Source organism: Pagrus major, chromosome 21 (assembly GCF_040436345.1).
Source record: "Pagrus major chromosome 21, Pma_NU_1.0".
NCBI lineage: Eukaryota > Metazoa > Chordata > Actinopteri > Spariformes > Sparidae > Pagrus > Pagrus major.
In genome coordinates, this window is record NC_133235.1 from 21,646,111 (window position 1) to 21,660,826 (window position 14,716).

At 41.3% G+C, this 14,716-nt stretch overlaps 2 protein-coding genes across 2 annotated transcripts in view; one reads left to right on the plus strand and one right to left on the minus strand.

Moving 5' to 3' along the window:
- The first annotated feature begins 4,230 nt into the window (after positions 1–4,230).
- LOC141016559 (meprin A subunit beta-like) lies at positions 4,231–12,052 on the plus strand. Its single transcript, XM_073490997.1, has 14 exons — positions 4,231–4,312; positions 4,438–4,456; positions 4,559–4,609; positions 4,705–4,748; positions 4,861–4,939; positions 6,210–6,327; positions 6,444–6,622; positions 7,178–7,396; positions 7,649–7,801; positions 8,511–8,726; positions 8,838–9,305; positions 9,403–9,582; positions 9,924–10,074; positions 11,571–12,052. The coding sequence occupies exons 1-14, from the start codon at positions 4,238–4,240 to the stop codon at positions 11,779–11,781; spliced, it is 2,163 nt and encodes a 720-aa protein (XP_073347098.1). The 5' UTR covers positions 4,231–4,237; the 3' UTR covers positions 11,782–12,052.
- Positions 12,024–14,716, minus strand: part of phlpp1 (PH domain and leucine rich repeat protein phosphatase 1) — a 48,953-nt gene continuing 46,260 nt past the window's right edge. Inside the window, exon 17 of the mRNA XM_073490996.1 lies at positions 12,024–14,680. Coding sequence (XP_073347097.1) covers positions 13,361–14,680 — 1,320 coding nt within the window. The 3' untranslated portion in view covers positions 12,024–13,360. The remainder of the gene's footprint in view (positions 14,681–14,716) is intronic.

The window sequence follows — 14,716 nt, forward strand, 5'->3', positions numbered from 1 at the left end:
TTTTCATTTGAGAAGGCTTTCCTAAAAATGTGAGGAAATTTTAAAGGGTGGAAACATGAGGTTAGAGGTGGTAATGTATAAAGCAGCCTTTACTCTCTGCTGTTGACTCAACAGTGGAAAGAACAGCTTTGGTCTTTTGTCCCTGAATTCATATCATCTTCTTGTTGCACTGTGAAATTAATTCTTCTTGTTTTTCTTTGCCTTGTGTATAACTGCGCTCATGTGTAAGCTTAATTAACTGTGACAGAGAATTGGCACAGAAAACATTTGTTGATTTCCACACGACAACCTGCAGAAATGAGAGTGAATTTGTGTGCGGGGAATGCCACCACCCCCCCGCCTGCACACACATATGACTACACAAGTAACACATACGCACACGATGGGTGGGTGTAATAACATCAGCATCGTATTAATGTCCTAGAATTAGATTAGATTTAATATATGTGTGATTTTGTCCTTAACGTCTTAAGAACTTGGGTGGGCACGGTGATGTAGCTTAAGTAATTACAGACCAGTACAGTGTGTTTGCACTAAGATATGAACGTCTCTGCAGTCACTGGGGTGTAAAATCCCTGTGATCCAGCTGCACCTGCACCATTCAAGTTTCTATCAAATAGCATATGAAAAAAAGCACGCTCCATCTTCTTTGGCATTCATAAAAATGTAATAAATCTATGTAGACATGAACAGTAAATAATATAGGAGAGAGACCTATAGCAGAGCAGTAAATCCATTCAATTAACCCCCTCAGGTATATATCATACTGATGTTTTACAGCTGCCACGTATAGAACCAAAGAGCAGAACTTGATTAAAAATGTATCATACAAACATTTTCCACCTTCCCCTTGAGGCCAAATCTGATCCAGCAGCTAGCCATTAAATGTGCAAGTTGTGAAGCCAGTAAATGGAGATTGTCTGCTAAAGTGGCCGCAGTTTAATTTTCAGTACTGTGCATTGTGACTCACCTCATCTACAAACATGCTGGGGGTTTCCAGCGGAAGCAAAATGAGAAAAATACACGGGGAAAATAAATAAGTAGAGGTGTGAAATTGAATAAATCACAAGATATGTGCTCTGGGCAGGATGAGAGTTCACTGTAAAAAAGGTCACGTATCACCTTAAAGGTATTGGGGAAGACATTTTAATCAGGAGAAAGTGCTTCATTGTTTTTTTTTTATGCCTAAACAGGACAATACAATTTTTATACTGTTTTAATTTGTTTATATATGGTGGACCCTGCCCCCAAAACTACATAGTGCCCCTTTAATGTATCAAATTAAATAATGCATTGCTTCACCTACAAAATCTTTTTGGTGAGTAACATGTGCACTCGGATTCCATCCCAGTTCCGTGTATCAGGTTTATATTCCTCTTATTCTTGTAAAATCTTGCAGGTGCTCGAAATACTTGTGGTAAGTGATAGGAAAAATATGGCCAGTGCCTGAACAGCATCAGTTCAGCTCCATTAGCCCCATCTATTCCTTGAATCCATCTTATAAGTAATATAAAGCAGAGGCCAGGAAATATCAATAAGTAATCACCAAAGCCTAAAATATGACACCACCAAACCACCCAAAGTTTGCATGATTGTGACAGCTGTGTTTGATTGTTTCCTCCTGCTTTGTCCCAGTTCCACTGTAATCAGGGGCACAATGAATTGCAGCTTTAGAGACAAAAGCTTTTAAGTAAGAGTGTAACACTCACATGATGGATCACCAACCTTATTAGCTCTTGGATTAGATGCTGCTGTCATCTTTTTGATTGGCAAGAATTGACTAACCCTTGTGGGATTGTAGGGCTAAGAGAGTAGAGCAATGCTTTGTTGTTGTTCCTTGGTCCAAAGTGGTTGAGAAAATGTTTTATTTGCGTTAGTATGATGGAGCCATCATGATCAGAATAACTTCAATATTAACCCTACTACCATCTGCAGGTCAGTACAGATATAACACCCAATCACTGTGCAGCTAGGAGGCATCCAAAACCAGCCCAGCCATCACCTTTTAGCCACTGAGCTGCCCTTCTTCCAGACTAACCTGTGCCACCTAGTGGCAAAACAAAAACGGTCAGCAAGCTAGATGTGCAGCTGTGGATATGATGTGCACCATCTAGATTAACAGGTGGTGCAGGTGTCAAACGCACAAGTAGAACAGCAGCTATCAAAAAAGAAATACAGCAGTAGCATTCATGCCAGCAGGTGGCACATGGCTACTTTTCCTGTAGGTGGAAACAATGATGTATACATTTGTGGTCAGTACTTTCCTTTACATGGAGCACCCTTACATTCATGCTTTTAATTATTTTAAAGGGGCTGTATTGTAAAAAGTGAGATTTCAAGCAGGTGGTGTTGCTACATAAACACTGTGAAAGTATCACAATGCTCAATCCACAATGAAAGGCACGCAGCCCTTATTCGGAAACTCTTCCTTCAAATGAGCTGTCAGGACTTCTGTAAAGTTATGATGTCATAACTGTACAGTCATCACCCTCAGCCACTCCCCCGGGTGCAAAAACACCAGCTCATGTGGAAACATGGTTGGTCGCTGTGTGCTCAGGCCTGTGAGAGCTGACCAATCAGAGCAGACTGGGCTTTCGGGAGGAGCGCCTTAAAGAGACAGCGTTCAGGCAGAGGATGAATAGAGGTGCTGCAGCAATGGACAATATGAGCAAAATAATGTGTTTTTTAACATTAAAGTATTTCACCCTCTTTAAAACGTCCCAAATAAAAGTATGAACTGGAAAATTTGCATAATATGGCATCTTTGAGTAAATTTTTTAATTTTTGAGGTTCTGACAAAGCAAGCATTGTGAAGCTGTCACAGTGGGCTCCTGGTTATTGTGACAGCATTTTCTAATTTCTTACATTTTACAAATCAATGAACAGTGAAATGCTGCTTTTACATGAAAGGATGAGTAAAAATAATCTAATGTTATGATGTGTATGTTGTATTTTAACTGTACATGATGTATATTAACATACAGGAGACATTTTTCCTTATGTCCATTCCGTAATTTTAATACCCTACATACTTCTACTTTTACTTGTAATGGAGTTTTCTTACAGCGTGATATAAGTACTTTTACTTATGTAAGGGTCCTGAGTACTGCAAGAGAAAATTTCTAATGCAGCTGCAACAACACAAAGAACCACCTTTAATAGATCCACTACAGTATGTCACCGCATACACTGTACTGTATGTAGACAGTAGCTTTTCAAGGTTGGACCAGCAGGACTCTTTGTCAGAGTGGGCGATTGTCATTATGCTTCTTTGTTCAGTGAATTGTGTTTTTGAATTGTGGAGTTGGTACAGTATTGGTGGTGACTGATGTAATTCTTTTGTGTTTCTCAGCATGTTTACGTGAATTGGAGCGTCCCAATTTGTCTTACCATTCAAAAATCAATGTAGCACAAAGAAGAAACTGAAAAAAGAAATACTCTACAAACAGCTGTCACGAGCTTTGACTACCAGGAGGGCAGAGCACAGTGTAGAGGAATTTGACAAATCCATGTTGTGTTTTGATTTTTTGTAAGGATAGACTAAGTGTCGATGCAGCTGCCTTTACCACAACGCCTATGAAGTATTGCTCTGATGGAGTCCAAGGTAATGGTTATCTACAACAAGGAAAAACTTTGAACTGTTGTAGGAGCCCTGAGAATAATACAGAACTGCTCCGACAGGAAGCTTCATTTTCATATATACAGTGTACAATTACAGTGGGGAAAAAGGCCTCATGCAAACACATTGATTTATTCTGGATCCATATGCAGTAAGTGGTAGTAGCTCTTTTGCTTTTTGATGTTTTATTGGCATGCTGCAAAGGTGGGAACTGTATTTTCCAAACAGCATCGATGTATCACTGTAATAACCAAGAAAGGGTTCATAAAAACAAAGCATTACAGTTTCAGATTGTTTTCTAAATGGATCTTGTTGGAAACCAGGCAGATGAAGTACGTTACTACCTTCTGCGGCAGCTAAGCACGCTCTGTGACTGTCAACTTATTGCACCCTGCCTCAGTGTAATCTGCAAATGTGTAAAGATGTGTAAGCAGATAGAGAAGATTGAGGTTGCTCTATAACCCAGACCCTTCACAACTCTGTCAATTATCAACTTGTAATCACGTGTCTTTTTATTTATTTTCCGGCATGCTCTTCTCTAATTTCTACCATCTGAGTGTCTGTCAGCGCTCATTAGCTGTCAACCGCACTGTCCCATGCAGAGGGACACTTAAGGACATGGCAGGAGGAAAATCTACTGGTGTACTTGTTCTTCACATTGTCTTACTCTTATGTGGTACTACCCTTTGCTCGGTGAGAAATTGGTTTGTTTTGTTAAGATAGTGTCGTAAGATTGCAAGAAAACTTGACATGAACTTAATACACTTTGATACACGAGAAAATCAGTAACATTTACATTTTAATTCTCTTTTGTATAGCCCAGAGCAAAACTACCAGGTAAGTGATTTTTATTTTTTCCCCAAGAAAGATTAAGACTAAACCTATTGTCGCTTTAATTTTAAGTTTCTTCACATTTGTTTATCATATCCACTCACACAGATTATGATGTTGACGGTGGAAGGGATCTCGACATTTTTGACATCAACGAAGGTATGTAAAAAAGTAGGGGAAAAAGACAAAAGTGTCCAGACTTTTTATCTAAGTAACTTCTGTAAACCAGTTTTCTTTGTGCTTGGTCTCCACAGAGGCAGGGCTGGATCTTGTGGAGGGAGACATTGTGCTTGATGAGGTATGTTAATTTAACTGCTTTTTATTGTCTACTGCGCAATTGAATTTTAAATCTTAACGTTGCCTCATTATGTTGTTCCAATCTTTGTGATTGCTTTCATTGATCGCCACAGACGCAGACACGGAATTCCATAATAGGGGATCAGTACAGGTGGCCAAAGATGATCCCATACTACATGGAGGATGACTTAGGTAAGAGAGCCTGTTAGAAAAAGTTAAGTTCACCTGGACTTAGAAACTGTTTTTATGGTTTGTTGAGGAATACAGATGGATTTATACAAAACATTGATCTATATTTGTCTTGTGGTAGAGGTGGTGAAAAATAACTACAGGTATTTCAACTTGACTTGAGTATTTACATTTTATAGTTAAGTTTCAAGTGAAGTTTTACATATCAAAATAGTATGCATTGTTAGAGTTTAAACTACCCAACATAACATAAAGCAAATGAATTAGCTGCATCTTGACAATCTATAATATTAAAGTACTTCTCATTGCATAAAAATAATGGGATTATACCATTATATAGTGGTGACAGCGACATTCTTCCTCTTTGAGTGCATTTTGTTGCTATCTTTATTGAAACAAAATGTTCAATGGAGGATTTTGACTTGAATTTAATATTTTAATAGTGTAGTTAAGTATGCATATATCTGATTGCAAGAATTACTGTTACAACTGTTACGGTAAAGAGAACAGGCCAACATGCAGCTCCTTTAAGTTGTGGAAAAACAAAATGATATCACCTAATTTATCACCCTAAAAACCTTTTACACATTTTTACCTGAAGACATGTTTAAAAACCTAATCCAGAAAATGATGTAATATTGCTGTAAAACATCTGTAGGTATTTCTGTTATTGCAGTTGTATAACAGCTTTTGCGTAGTTGGTCATACTAAAATATAACAATATAGATTAGACAGATGTATTTTGTCACCTTCGTCAAATATGCAATCCCTTTGTGGCAAGGGGAAGGTCTACCACTTCTACATACTGGGTTAAAACAAAGTCAGAAGACATTTAATAGAAATTTATTTATTTTTTTTTCCCCAATAGTTATTTTTATTTTTTACATAATTATGATACAGCAGTAGGTCCCTGAGACATCAATATTGAGTCATGAAAAACAATGTCAACAAAACACAATGGTTAAACGAGTCAACTGATGATTCTGTAACCTACTGCTACTTTTTTTTCTTTCTCCATTACTGTACATATAAACTTGCATAGACTCAAAATACACCTCAGAGATGTCAGTTGAGAAGACATGTATAACACGTCTATACTATGTTTGATGTTCAGCCACTTACAGGCGATGCAGTGAGTCAGACATGTGGGCCTAATGGAAGTAATCTTGAGCCTTAGCAGGTCTTTTATGAATTTACACTGCACTACGGTCGATCTTGAAGGGGAATTTGGAAGACATATTTTTCCACCTTTGATTCGTCCTGTTTTCTGCAGAGATCAATGCCAAAGGTGTGATTCTGAAGGCCTTTGAGCAGTACCGGCTCAAGACATGCATCGACTTCAAGCCTTGGAGCGGAGAGGAAAACTACATCTCCATCTTTAAAGGCAGTGGGTAGGACAAAAACTTTCATACTTTTATTTTCTGTCTAGATGGCAAGACAAGCTGTAATGTCTCAAGAATGAATGCATTATGTATACTGTATTATTTTCTTTCTTTTTTTTCAAAAGTTGTTTCTCCTCTGTGGGAAACCGGAAAGTTGGGAAGCAGAGATTGTCAATAGGGAGAAACTGTGACCGCATCGCCACCATCGAACATGAGTTCCTTCATGCTCTTGGTTTCTGGCATGAGCAGTCCAGGGCCGACCGAGATGATTATGTCAAAATCATGTGGGACCTCATCTCAGATGGTACTGAACCTCTCACTGCTTCTCAGCCAGCTAAATTATTATTGATTTTTACATTCATGCTCCCACATATCATTTATCACTTCATGGCATGCTTACTTCATGACTTCCATTTGCATGTCAGATTGAAAAGTAGTTTTTATACATCACATTTATACAAGCTTTTCACAAAATTAACATTCTAATGAATTAGAAAAATCACTTCGGTTCATGCAGTTTTCAAGAGGCTTGTTTTCCAGGACTGGAAGGAAAGCACTTCATGCCGCTACTGATTTATTGCTTGTGTGATAAACGTGTGCATGTGTTGTTAGCCTGGCTGCATTATCTGAACAAGATAAGCAAAAGATATTATCAGCACTCAATGGAATATCACACTTTATATATAAATTGCATTGACCTATGCTCAAATCAAACCAGACTGTGATTAAAGAGTGCTTTAATATGTCAGCAATACTGTTAATAAGCAACTTTTACGAGCCCCACATTTGAGAAATGGAATTAGACATTGTGATATTGAATTCAACCTTGCTGTAACCTTTGCTTACATCTGATCTGCAGGTAAAGAACACAACTTTAACACCTACAATGACACCACCTCAAGCTCTCTGGGCGTACCCTACGACTACGGCTCCATGATGCACTACAGTAAAAATGCCTTCCGCAACGGCACCAAGCCCACCATCGTCACCAAGATCCCCGCTTTCAGTGACGTCATCGGCCAGCGTATGGAGTTCAGTGACAGCGACCTGCTCAAGCTGCACCGCCTCTATAACTGCAGTAAGAGTCGACAACCAACACGTGTTATGAAGAAGTGTTCTGTCAGCTTGTACTGCAATTGTTATTACACCTAATTATGATACTTAATACTTGATCCTTAGTTAATATCAGCTGTCAGTCAGATGCTTTATCTTCTGATTTCATGCCACATGGAAAAATGTGGATGAGCAAAACCTTTCTCTTTATTGCATAATCAGTTTATAGCGGTTCAAAGTCTCACACCTGTGTATGTGTTAATGAAATGTCTTCCAGCCCAAGGCTCCACGTTCCTGGACTCATGTGACTTTGAACGTGACAACATCTGCGGTATGGTCCAGGGACAGGGGGATAAGGCAGACTGGCAGAGGGTTTCCTCAGTTGTTGCAGGGCCCAGCACCGACTACTCTAACATGGGCAAATGCACTGGTGAGAAGGATCTTACATGAATATACATGACAGATGCAAATGTTTGCATTGAAGGATTAGTTGAGATATATATCAAGTTTGTCTTAGAACAACACACACAAGCCCATAATTCACAGATGTATATTGATAAGGTTTTCACTTACTGCAATTGTTGCTTTGTTCCATGCTGACTCCCCCCAAAGAAATACGTTTCAAGTGCATTAACAATGGAGGTGGATAAAATTCACTCCTTCTTCTGCGTCGCAGAAGACATCAGGAGTCTGTTAGACAAATCAAGTTGGCATCTTTTATATTTAGATTTTTTTTAGTATTAAATTCCCTCATCGTGTTATCATCCTTTCACCACAGCTAAGCAAGAAAGCACTGGCAAGCAAATTAGAGAGGGAATTTAATACTAAAAGACCCAAATGTTGGAGGATACCCACCTGATTTGTCCAACTAAGGAAGAAGAACCCTCACGGAACTTTTAAGTTCTCCCTAGGAGGGGATCCCTTCACAGTCAGTATGGGCAGGAGCTACCAAAAACTCTTTCAGTGCACATTAATGAATGTGACGGTTGTTTTAAAACAGACTTCAGACTTTGAGGTAGAATCACTGCTCCGTGTTCGATTGACCCATCTTAATTGTCTGCTAATCATCCACTGTGCAAAGTGCAGGGAAATAATGCTTACGTATGAGATTATTAATCAAATGAAACTCTAATCTTTAGGCTCAGGGTATTTTATGCACTTCAGCACTGGCATCGCCAACACTGGGGATACAGCTCTACTGGAGAGCAGGCTCCTCTACCCCAAAAGAGGATACCAGTGTCTTCAGTTCTTCTACTACAACTCCGCCGGCCCCAGCGACACACTGAAGATCTATGTGCGAGAGTACGACAACGCTAACCCCAGTGGAACACTGCGTTTTATAAAGACCATAGATGGTGACTATTAATTCTACTGGAGCTCAAAAACAACAATTTCACTGATGAATTCAAGTGATTGTCAACTTGCTGTTTGATCAATTCTATGTTTTACCTGATGTGCTGTAACAGGATCCCCTCAGAAGCTGTGGCAACTGCACCACGTGAGTCTAGACGCCAAAAAGAAATTCCGGGTTGTCTTCCAAGGGACCAAGGAGGGTTCAGGGCCCCCGACAGGAGGAATGTCACTGGATGATATCAACCTCTCTGAGACCACCTGCCCAGAGTTTGTATGGCGAGTGAATAACTTCAGTGATGTTATGGATAACACCCCAACAGACACACCTATCTTCAGCCCCCCATTCACTTCGAAGGAGGGTTACACCTTCCAGCTGGGGCTGTACCCCAGCGGTAAGGCAGACTACCCCGGTGAGTTGTCAGCCTACGCTCATCTGGTGGCCCGTGAAGGTGACACCGGACAGACATGGCCATGTCCCTGGAAACAGATCACCATGATGCTGATGGACCAGAACCCACACATCCAAAAGCGCATGTCCAACCAGCGCAGTGTCACCACTGACCCCAACATGACGGCAACAGGTGTCAAAAAGATTGAAATTGTTCTTTACGTAAAAACAAATCAGAAAATAAAAATACTGTTTTGCTGTCATATTATATCTAACATCCTTTTCAACAGACTCCAACCTGTTTTTCTGGGACGACCCGCGCAAGGTGGGAGTTGAGGTCACAGATACAGATGGGTCCAAGTATTTCCGAGGGCCAGGCGCCGGCACCCCAGTGTATCTCACCCACCTCAGAGCAAAGAGCAGGGATTTTTTAAAGGGAGGAGACGCCATCTTTCTCCTCACCATGGAGGGTAAAAGCACCAGATCACATAAAAATATTGTGTTCAAAGACATCAAAGATATAAGAAACGCAAGGCCCAGAAAGCTAACCATTAATATATATATATATATATATTTGTGAAGCCACATTTATCCTGTCAGACATTATATGAACTACTCATTCTAGAGTATGCTACATACTCATCTCTACCATCCATGATGGATGATTACATCCGTGATTCAGATGCCCACTTGTCAGGGGAAAAAAGACAGTCAATCATGTGATCCAATCATTGCCTGTTCATTTCATGTTGTTCCATGCTCCTCCACATGGATCCACTTAACCAATTTCACATTTTCTGTCCCTCTTCAGACGTGTCTCATCTGACAGAGATGCAGCCTCTGCCGTCCGTAAGCCCCAGCCCCACCACCACTGTCACCACTGCAGCCCCTGATGGCTGCTCAAATGTGGATTGTCTGAATAATGGAGTCTGCGTGGTGGACGGGGGGGTGCCTGCATGCAGGTGTGTGCTCTCTGGTTATTTTGAAACTGAGAGAGAGATGGGTATGAATTGTAACAAATGTCTGAAATTGAACCAGTAATGGTTGTGATGGCGCAGCATGCAGTGTAACCATTCAGCTACCAAGGCTCTCAATGTGTAATAATCAGTGAGCCTTAAAGGGTCCTGTCTGACTTTTTCAAATCAAAATTGAGCAATCCCAATCTTTTAGTGATGCAGTATATAACATTTAATAAATGTTCACAACACTACTATAATTGTAAGCAGATATAAGGTGCTTTTGGTGTTTTAAATGTTCATCAGTGTTGTTTTCAATAACTTTAATCCCACATGCGAAGTCCCCATCGCTGAATGCTGGTGAATAAACAGATAATGACAATATAATAGTTGTAATTATATAAAATATGTCTTCATGGAAGAAGTTTTTATTGTTAAAAATACTTGCCAATGTCCTGATGCTGCCTATAACTACATTATGTGATACGAACAGCTTACATGTTTATGTAATGTTAAATAAACGATAAATCGGGGGGCTACAGCGAAATGTTACAGTGCAGCATAAAGAATAGGAACTGGGGGAAACAGCTAGCCTGGCTCTGTCGAAAGGCAACAAAATCATCATCACGAGCATCTCTTAAACTCAGTTATATCTGCAAAAAACCTTTGTGCTAAGCTAAGCTAACCGCCTGCTGGTGGTAGCTTCATATTTGTCATACAGACAGGGGAGTGATTTTTGTCTTCTTATCAGATTCAATGACAGAGAATAAATGAATGCAATTCTCTGGTTATGAGATGTAACTAAGTACAATTATACAAGTACTGTATTTAAGTACAACTTTGAGGCACTTGAGTATTTCAATTTTCTGCTACTTTATACTTCCACTCCACTACATTTGGAGGAAAATGTGGTATTTTTCACTGCACGACATTTATTTAATAACTTCAGTTACTAGTTACTTTGCAGATTGCATGCTGCATTAGAGTCATAGCAGCACATTTTTAAAAAAAAACACTGATCCTGATAATCTGAATATCAGATCTGATAACTGAACAGGCCAATAACGCCGACGCCAAGTATACACTTTATACATACATGTAAATATATGTTTAATTGACTTTTACTCATACTTTTGATACTTGTACATTTATTGCAAGAAAAATACTCTTCATAGCAGGTACTTTCATACTTTTACTTAAATACTATTTGTATGGATGACTTTCCCTTTTATCAAAGTAATATTCTAACATGATATCTTTACTTTACTAGTATGACTTTTGGGTACTTTATACAACACTGTAGGTTACAAAATGTCAAACTATTTCTCCAAAGGCCTTCTGGGATTCAATATTAGAAAGAAGTTTTGTTTGTGTATCAATTATTTGTCCCAAAAGAAATGCACTTTATCTAGATGAAGCCCCAGAAAAGCTGCTTCACATGCTATAAGGATATATATTCAAGTCTGATTTTTTTCTTCTCATCCTTTTTCTCTGCTCTTCAGGTGTGATGTAGGTGATGACTGGTGGTACTATGGAGAGCGCTGTCAGAACAAGGGCTCCATCAAAGATAAAACCACCCTTGCACTTGCCTCCTCTCTGTCTGTGCTGGCAGCAATGCTGATCATTACATTAATCACTGTTGTCTGTTTGAAGAAGAAGTATAAGAAACGCAGCAGTGAGGATGTTGTCTTGAGAAACGTTGGTGTTGACTGAATATGCTAAATATCTTGTAGAGCAGGTTTTGGATTCATAGATGTTTAGTTCAACCGTTAAGCCATCATAAACTTCTGATCACAACATTGTATGAGATTGCCCCCTTCTGGTCATTCAGTGGAAAAAACAGTAAACTAAATATTACTGTAAATAGATTATTGTGTAATTCTTAAGTTTTATGTGATTTTTTTTACAATCAGATGTACATGAATTATTAAAAAGCAAATCCCAGACACCATGACTTATATTCACAAATTTAAAATTTATTATACCAAAGACAGGAACATCTGTGTTGTCTCTTTTCCATGTGGATATATTTGTTTGTATTACTGAACTTGACACAGTCATGCCGGTGATAACAGTTACTGTAGGAGGGAGGTGGGACTAATATTGAGTGTGCATGTTTGTGTGTTCGTGTGTGTCTGTGTGCGTGTGCATGCAAAGTTCTGTCTGTTAGTGTTCATTAGATACAGTGATGACTACAGGACATCACAATCAAACAAAGTGGAGCAATCATCGCAGCTGTGTAGTTAAATTGCATGGAATGTTGTTTCTGACCTGCAATTGCACATATACGTTAAATTTGTATGTGTGAGTGTTTGTGTGTGTGTGTGTGTGTGTGTGTATTTGTGGGGCTACGTTGTAGGATAAAAACGGGGGTGACACCTCCATAACAGCAAACTCTTAGTGAACCTCACGTCCTCCCCCACCACTAAAACCTTCACCGACATACAGGTACGCAGTTCCTTTAAAAAGCATCAGTATACAACATTTCTCTTATTTACAATCATTGGAAAAAAAATCACCATTTCTCTCAGAGAAGATTAGTAAAAGTGACTGAGTCACCATAAAGAGTATGCAACTCCTAGGAGTTAGTATTTAAAATTTCTACAAAAAATTTCTATGCCATTTTACAGGCCAAGAGCCATGATTTACTGAAGAAATACAGTATTTTAAGTGCCCTATCTACAACAGTTAAGTGTGGTATTACTGGTGTACCATTCGACATAGTTCACTGATAATAAAAAGATTATGTGTCTGTTTTTAAAAAGTTCTTTCAGCAACTTCACTGCTTTCACATTAAAAGATATGGTAAGTTCTTACAAAACAAACAAACAAACAAACCATGGAATTTGTTATCCATATTAACAAGTGTTGTGGCGAGCTAATGCTATTGCAAAGAGACTAGTGTTGATTACATACTCAGCTGGATGTCTAATGTAAAAATCAGAGTTCCACTGTCTGTGAGAAGGGCACAACCATGGACACCAGGAGCTGTGTTCACAGGCTATTCAAGAGGGTCGAGTATCATTAAAGGGCTCATTTGCTTGTTTCGTTCTATGAATTGCTTGGGTAAAAACGAGTGGAGCGGGTTACAGTGCATGGTTCGTCAATGATGAGGCTGTGTAGAGCGATGAAGGCTGTTTAGAAAAAGCATGATCACACTTTCTCATGTGCATTTTACAGCCTCTTGAGGAATCTCATTTGTTCGTGTCCATATGCGGAAAAGATCGATGGCAGGCTTCTGTGCATGCTGCAGCTGGGAGGGAGATGAGGCTGTAGTCGGTGGTGTTGCTGTTCAGAGAGGGGTGTCGTAGTAGTCCGTGGGCTGATCGGTCCCAGGCGGCTTCTGCTGTCTCTGCTGATGCTGCTTCATGATTTCCTTCACCTCCTCCTCCAGCTCAGGTGGGATAATGAACTGGTCGTCTGGGTCGGGCTGGGCCGGAGCTGTGAAGTAACCCCCGGACTTCTTAGAGGGAGCGTCGGCAGCCACCTCAATAAGGTTGTGACTTTTTTCCTGGCGTGCCACTGACCCATTAACCCTCCTTTTGCCTGCCAACTTTCCTCCATCCCCGCCTCCTGCTCCGACTCCCTGCCACGACTCATCTCTCTCCAGGCCGTTCTCAGCCTCACCGAGGCTCATGTCGACCCCCTCCTCCAGGGGCTCTGGGGTGCATGGCGGTGGAGGAGGTGGGGGAAGAGTCAGCAGGGCGTGCTCCTGGCTGGAGGATGAAGGTAATGATGCTTGGGGTGAGGACGAGGAGGAGGACTCTGCTTTTAAGCAGTGGACATCCGCCTCGACTTCCACGCGGCTCCCATTAGAGAAAACTCCAGCGATGGGCTCCTCATCCTCGCTGTCCAGCCCGTTGTCAGACAGGGCGCTGGAGAAGGTGGCACTAGACAGCTGCCTCTGGAAGGAGCCTGCTAAGCAGGCGGGATGGAGGGCACAGCAGCTGCGGGCAGAGGGCAGCTCTGAACCTGGGAACAGGTACTGGCAGGGCTGGGTGGTTGTGTGGGCCTGCTGGTGCTGTAGGGACAATGGGTGGGCCTGATGGTGCAGGTGCATGTGAGTATGGTGGGGCTGCTCGTGCAGCAGCACCAAGGAGCTCTGAGGCGGCTCATCAGACGAGGCTGTGGAGCCGACCTCGCTGCTCATCTCGCTGGTGCTGATCTCGCTGCTGATTTCACTGCAGGAGGAAGGCGGCACAGGGAGAGAGCCATCTGAGGGCCGCTCCTTGATGGCAGAGGACGATGGGGGGTAGGGGCCCAAGCCGGGGCTAGGAGGTGGCTGGGGAGGCTCAGAACAGCAGCAGGAACAGCAGTCTTCACTCACACTGAGCTGGACCACAACAGCGCTGAGGCTGTCTGTGCAGCCGTAGCCCTGCGCCAGTGTGCACAGCTTCTTGGCAGCAGCCAGGCCATCGGGGACGTTGCGAACAGCCTCCACAGCCTCGGTGGGAGACACAGCATCCCACAGGCCCCGGCTCCCCAGAATGAAGAACTCATCCTGGGGGGTGAGAGTGACTGTCTGCACGTAGGGACAAGGGATGACGGATGGGTAGAGGAAGGAGTAGCCCATGATTCGTGTGGAATCGGTCACGCCATTCACCTTGTTGTCCTGCGGAAAAGAGCATAAACAACTTAGTGCTCATGC

Coding starts and splice junctions, on each gene's coding strand:
- LOC141016559 (XM_073490997.1), top strand. CDS start 4,238: ATGGCAGGAGGAAAATCTACTGGTGTACTTGTTCTTCACATTGTCTTA. Junction 4,940..6,209: donor CTACATGGAGGATGACTTAG/GTAAGAGAGCCT, acceptor TGTTTTCTGCAG/AGATCAATGCCAAAGGTGTG. Junction 6,623..7,177: donor GTGGGACCTCATCTCAGATG/GTACTGAACCTC, acceptor TCTGATCTGCAG/GTAAAGAACACAACTTTAAC.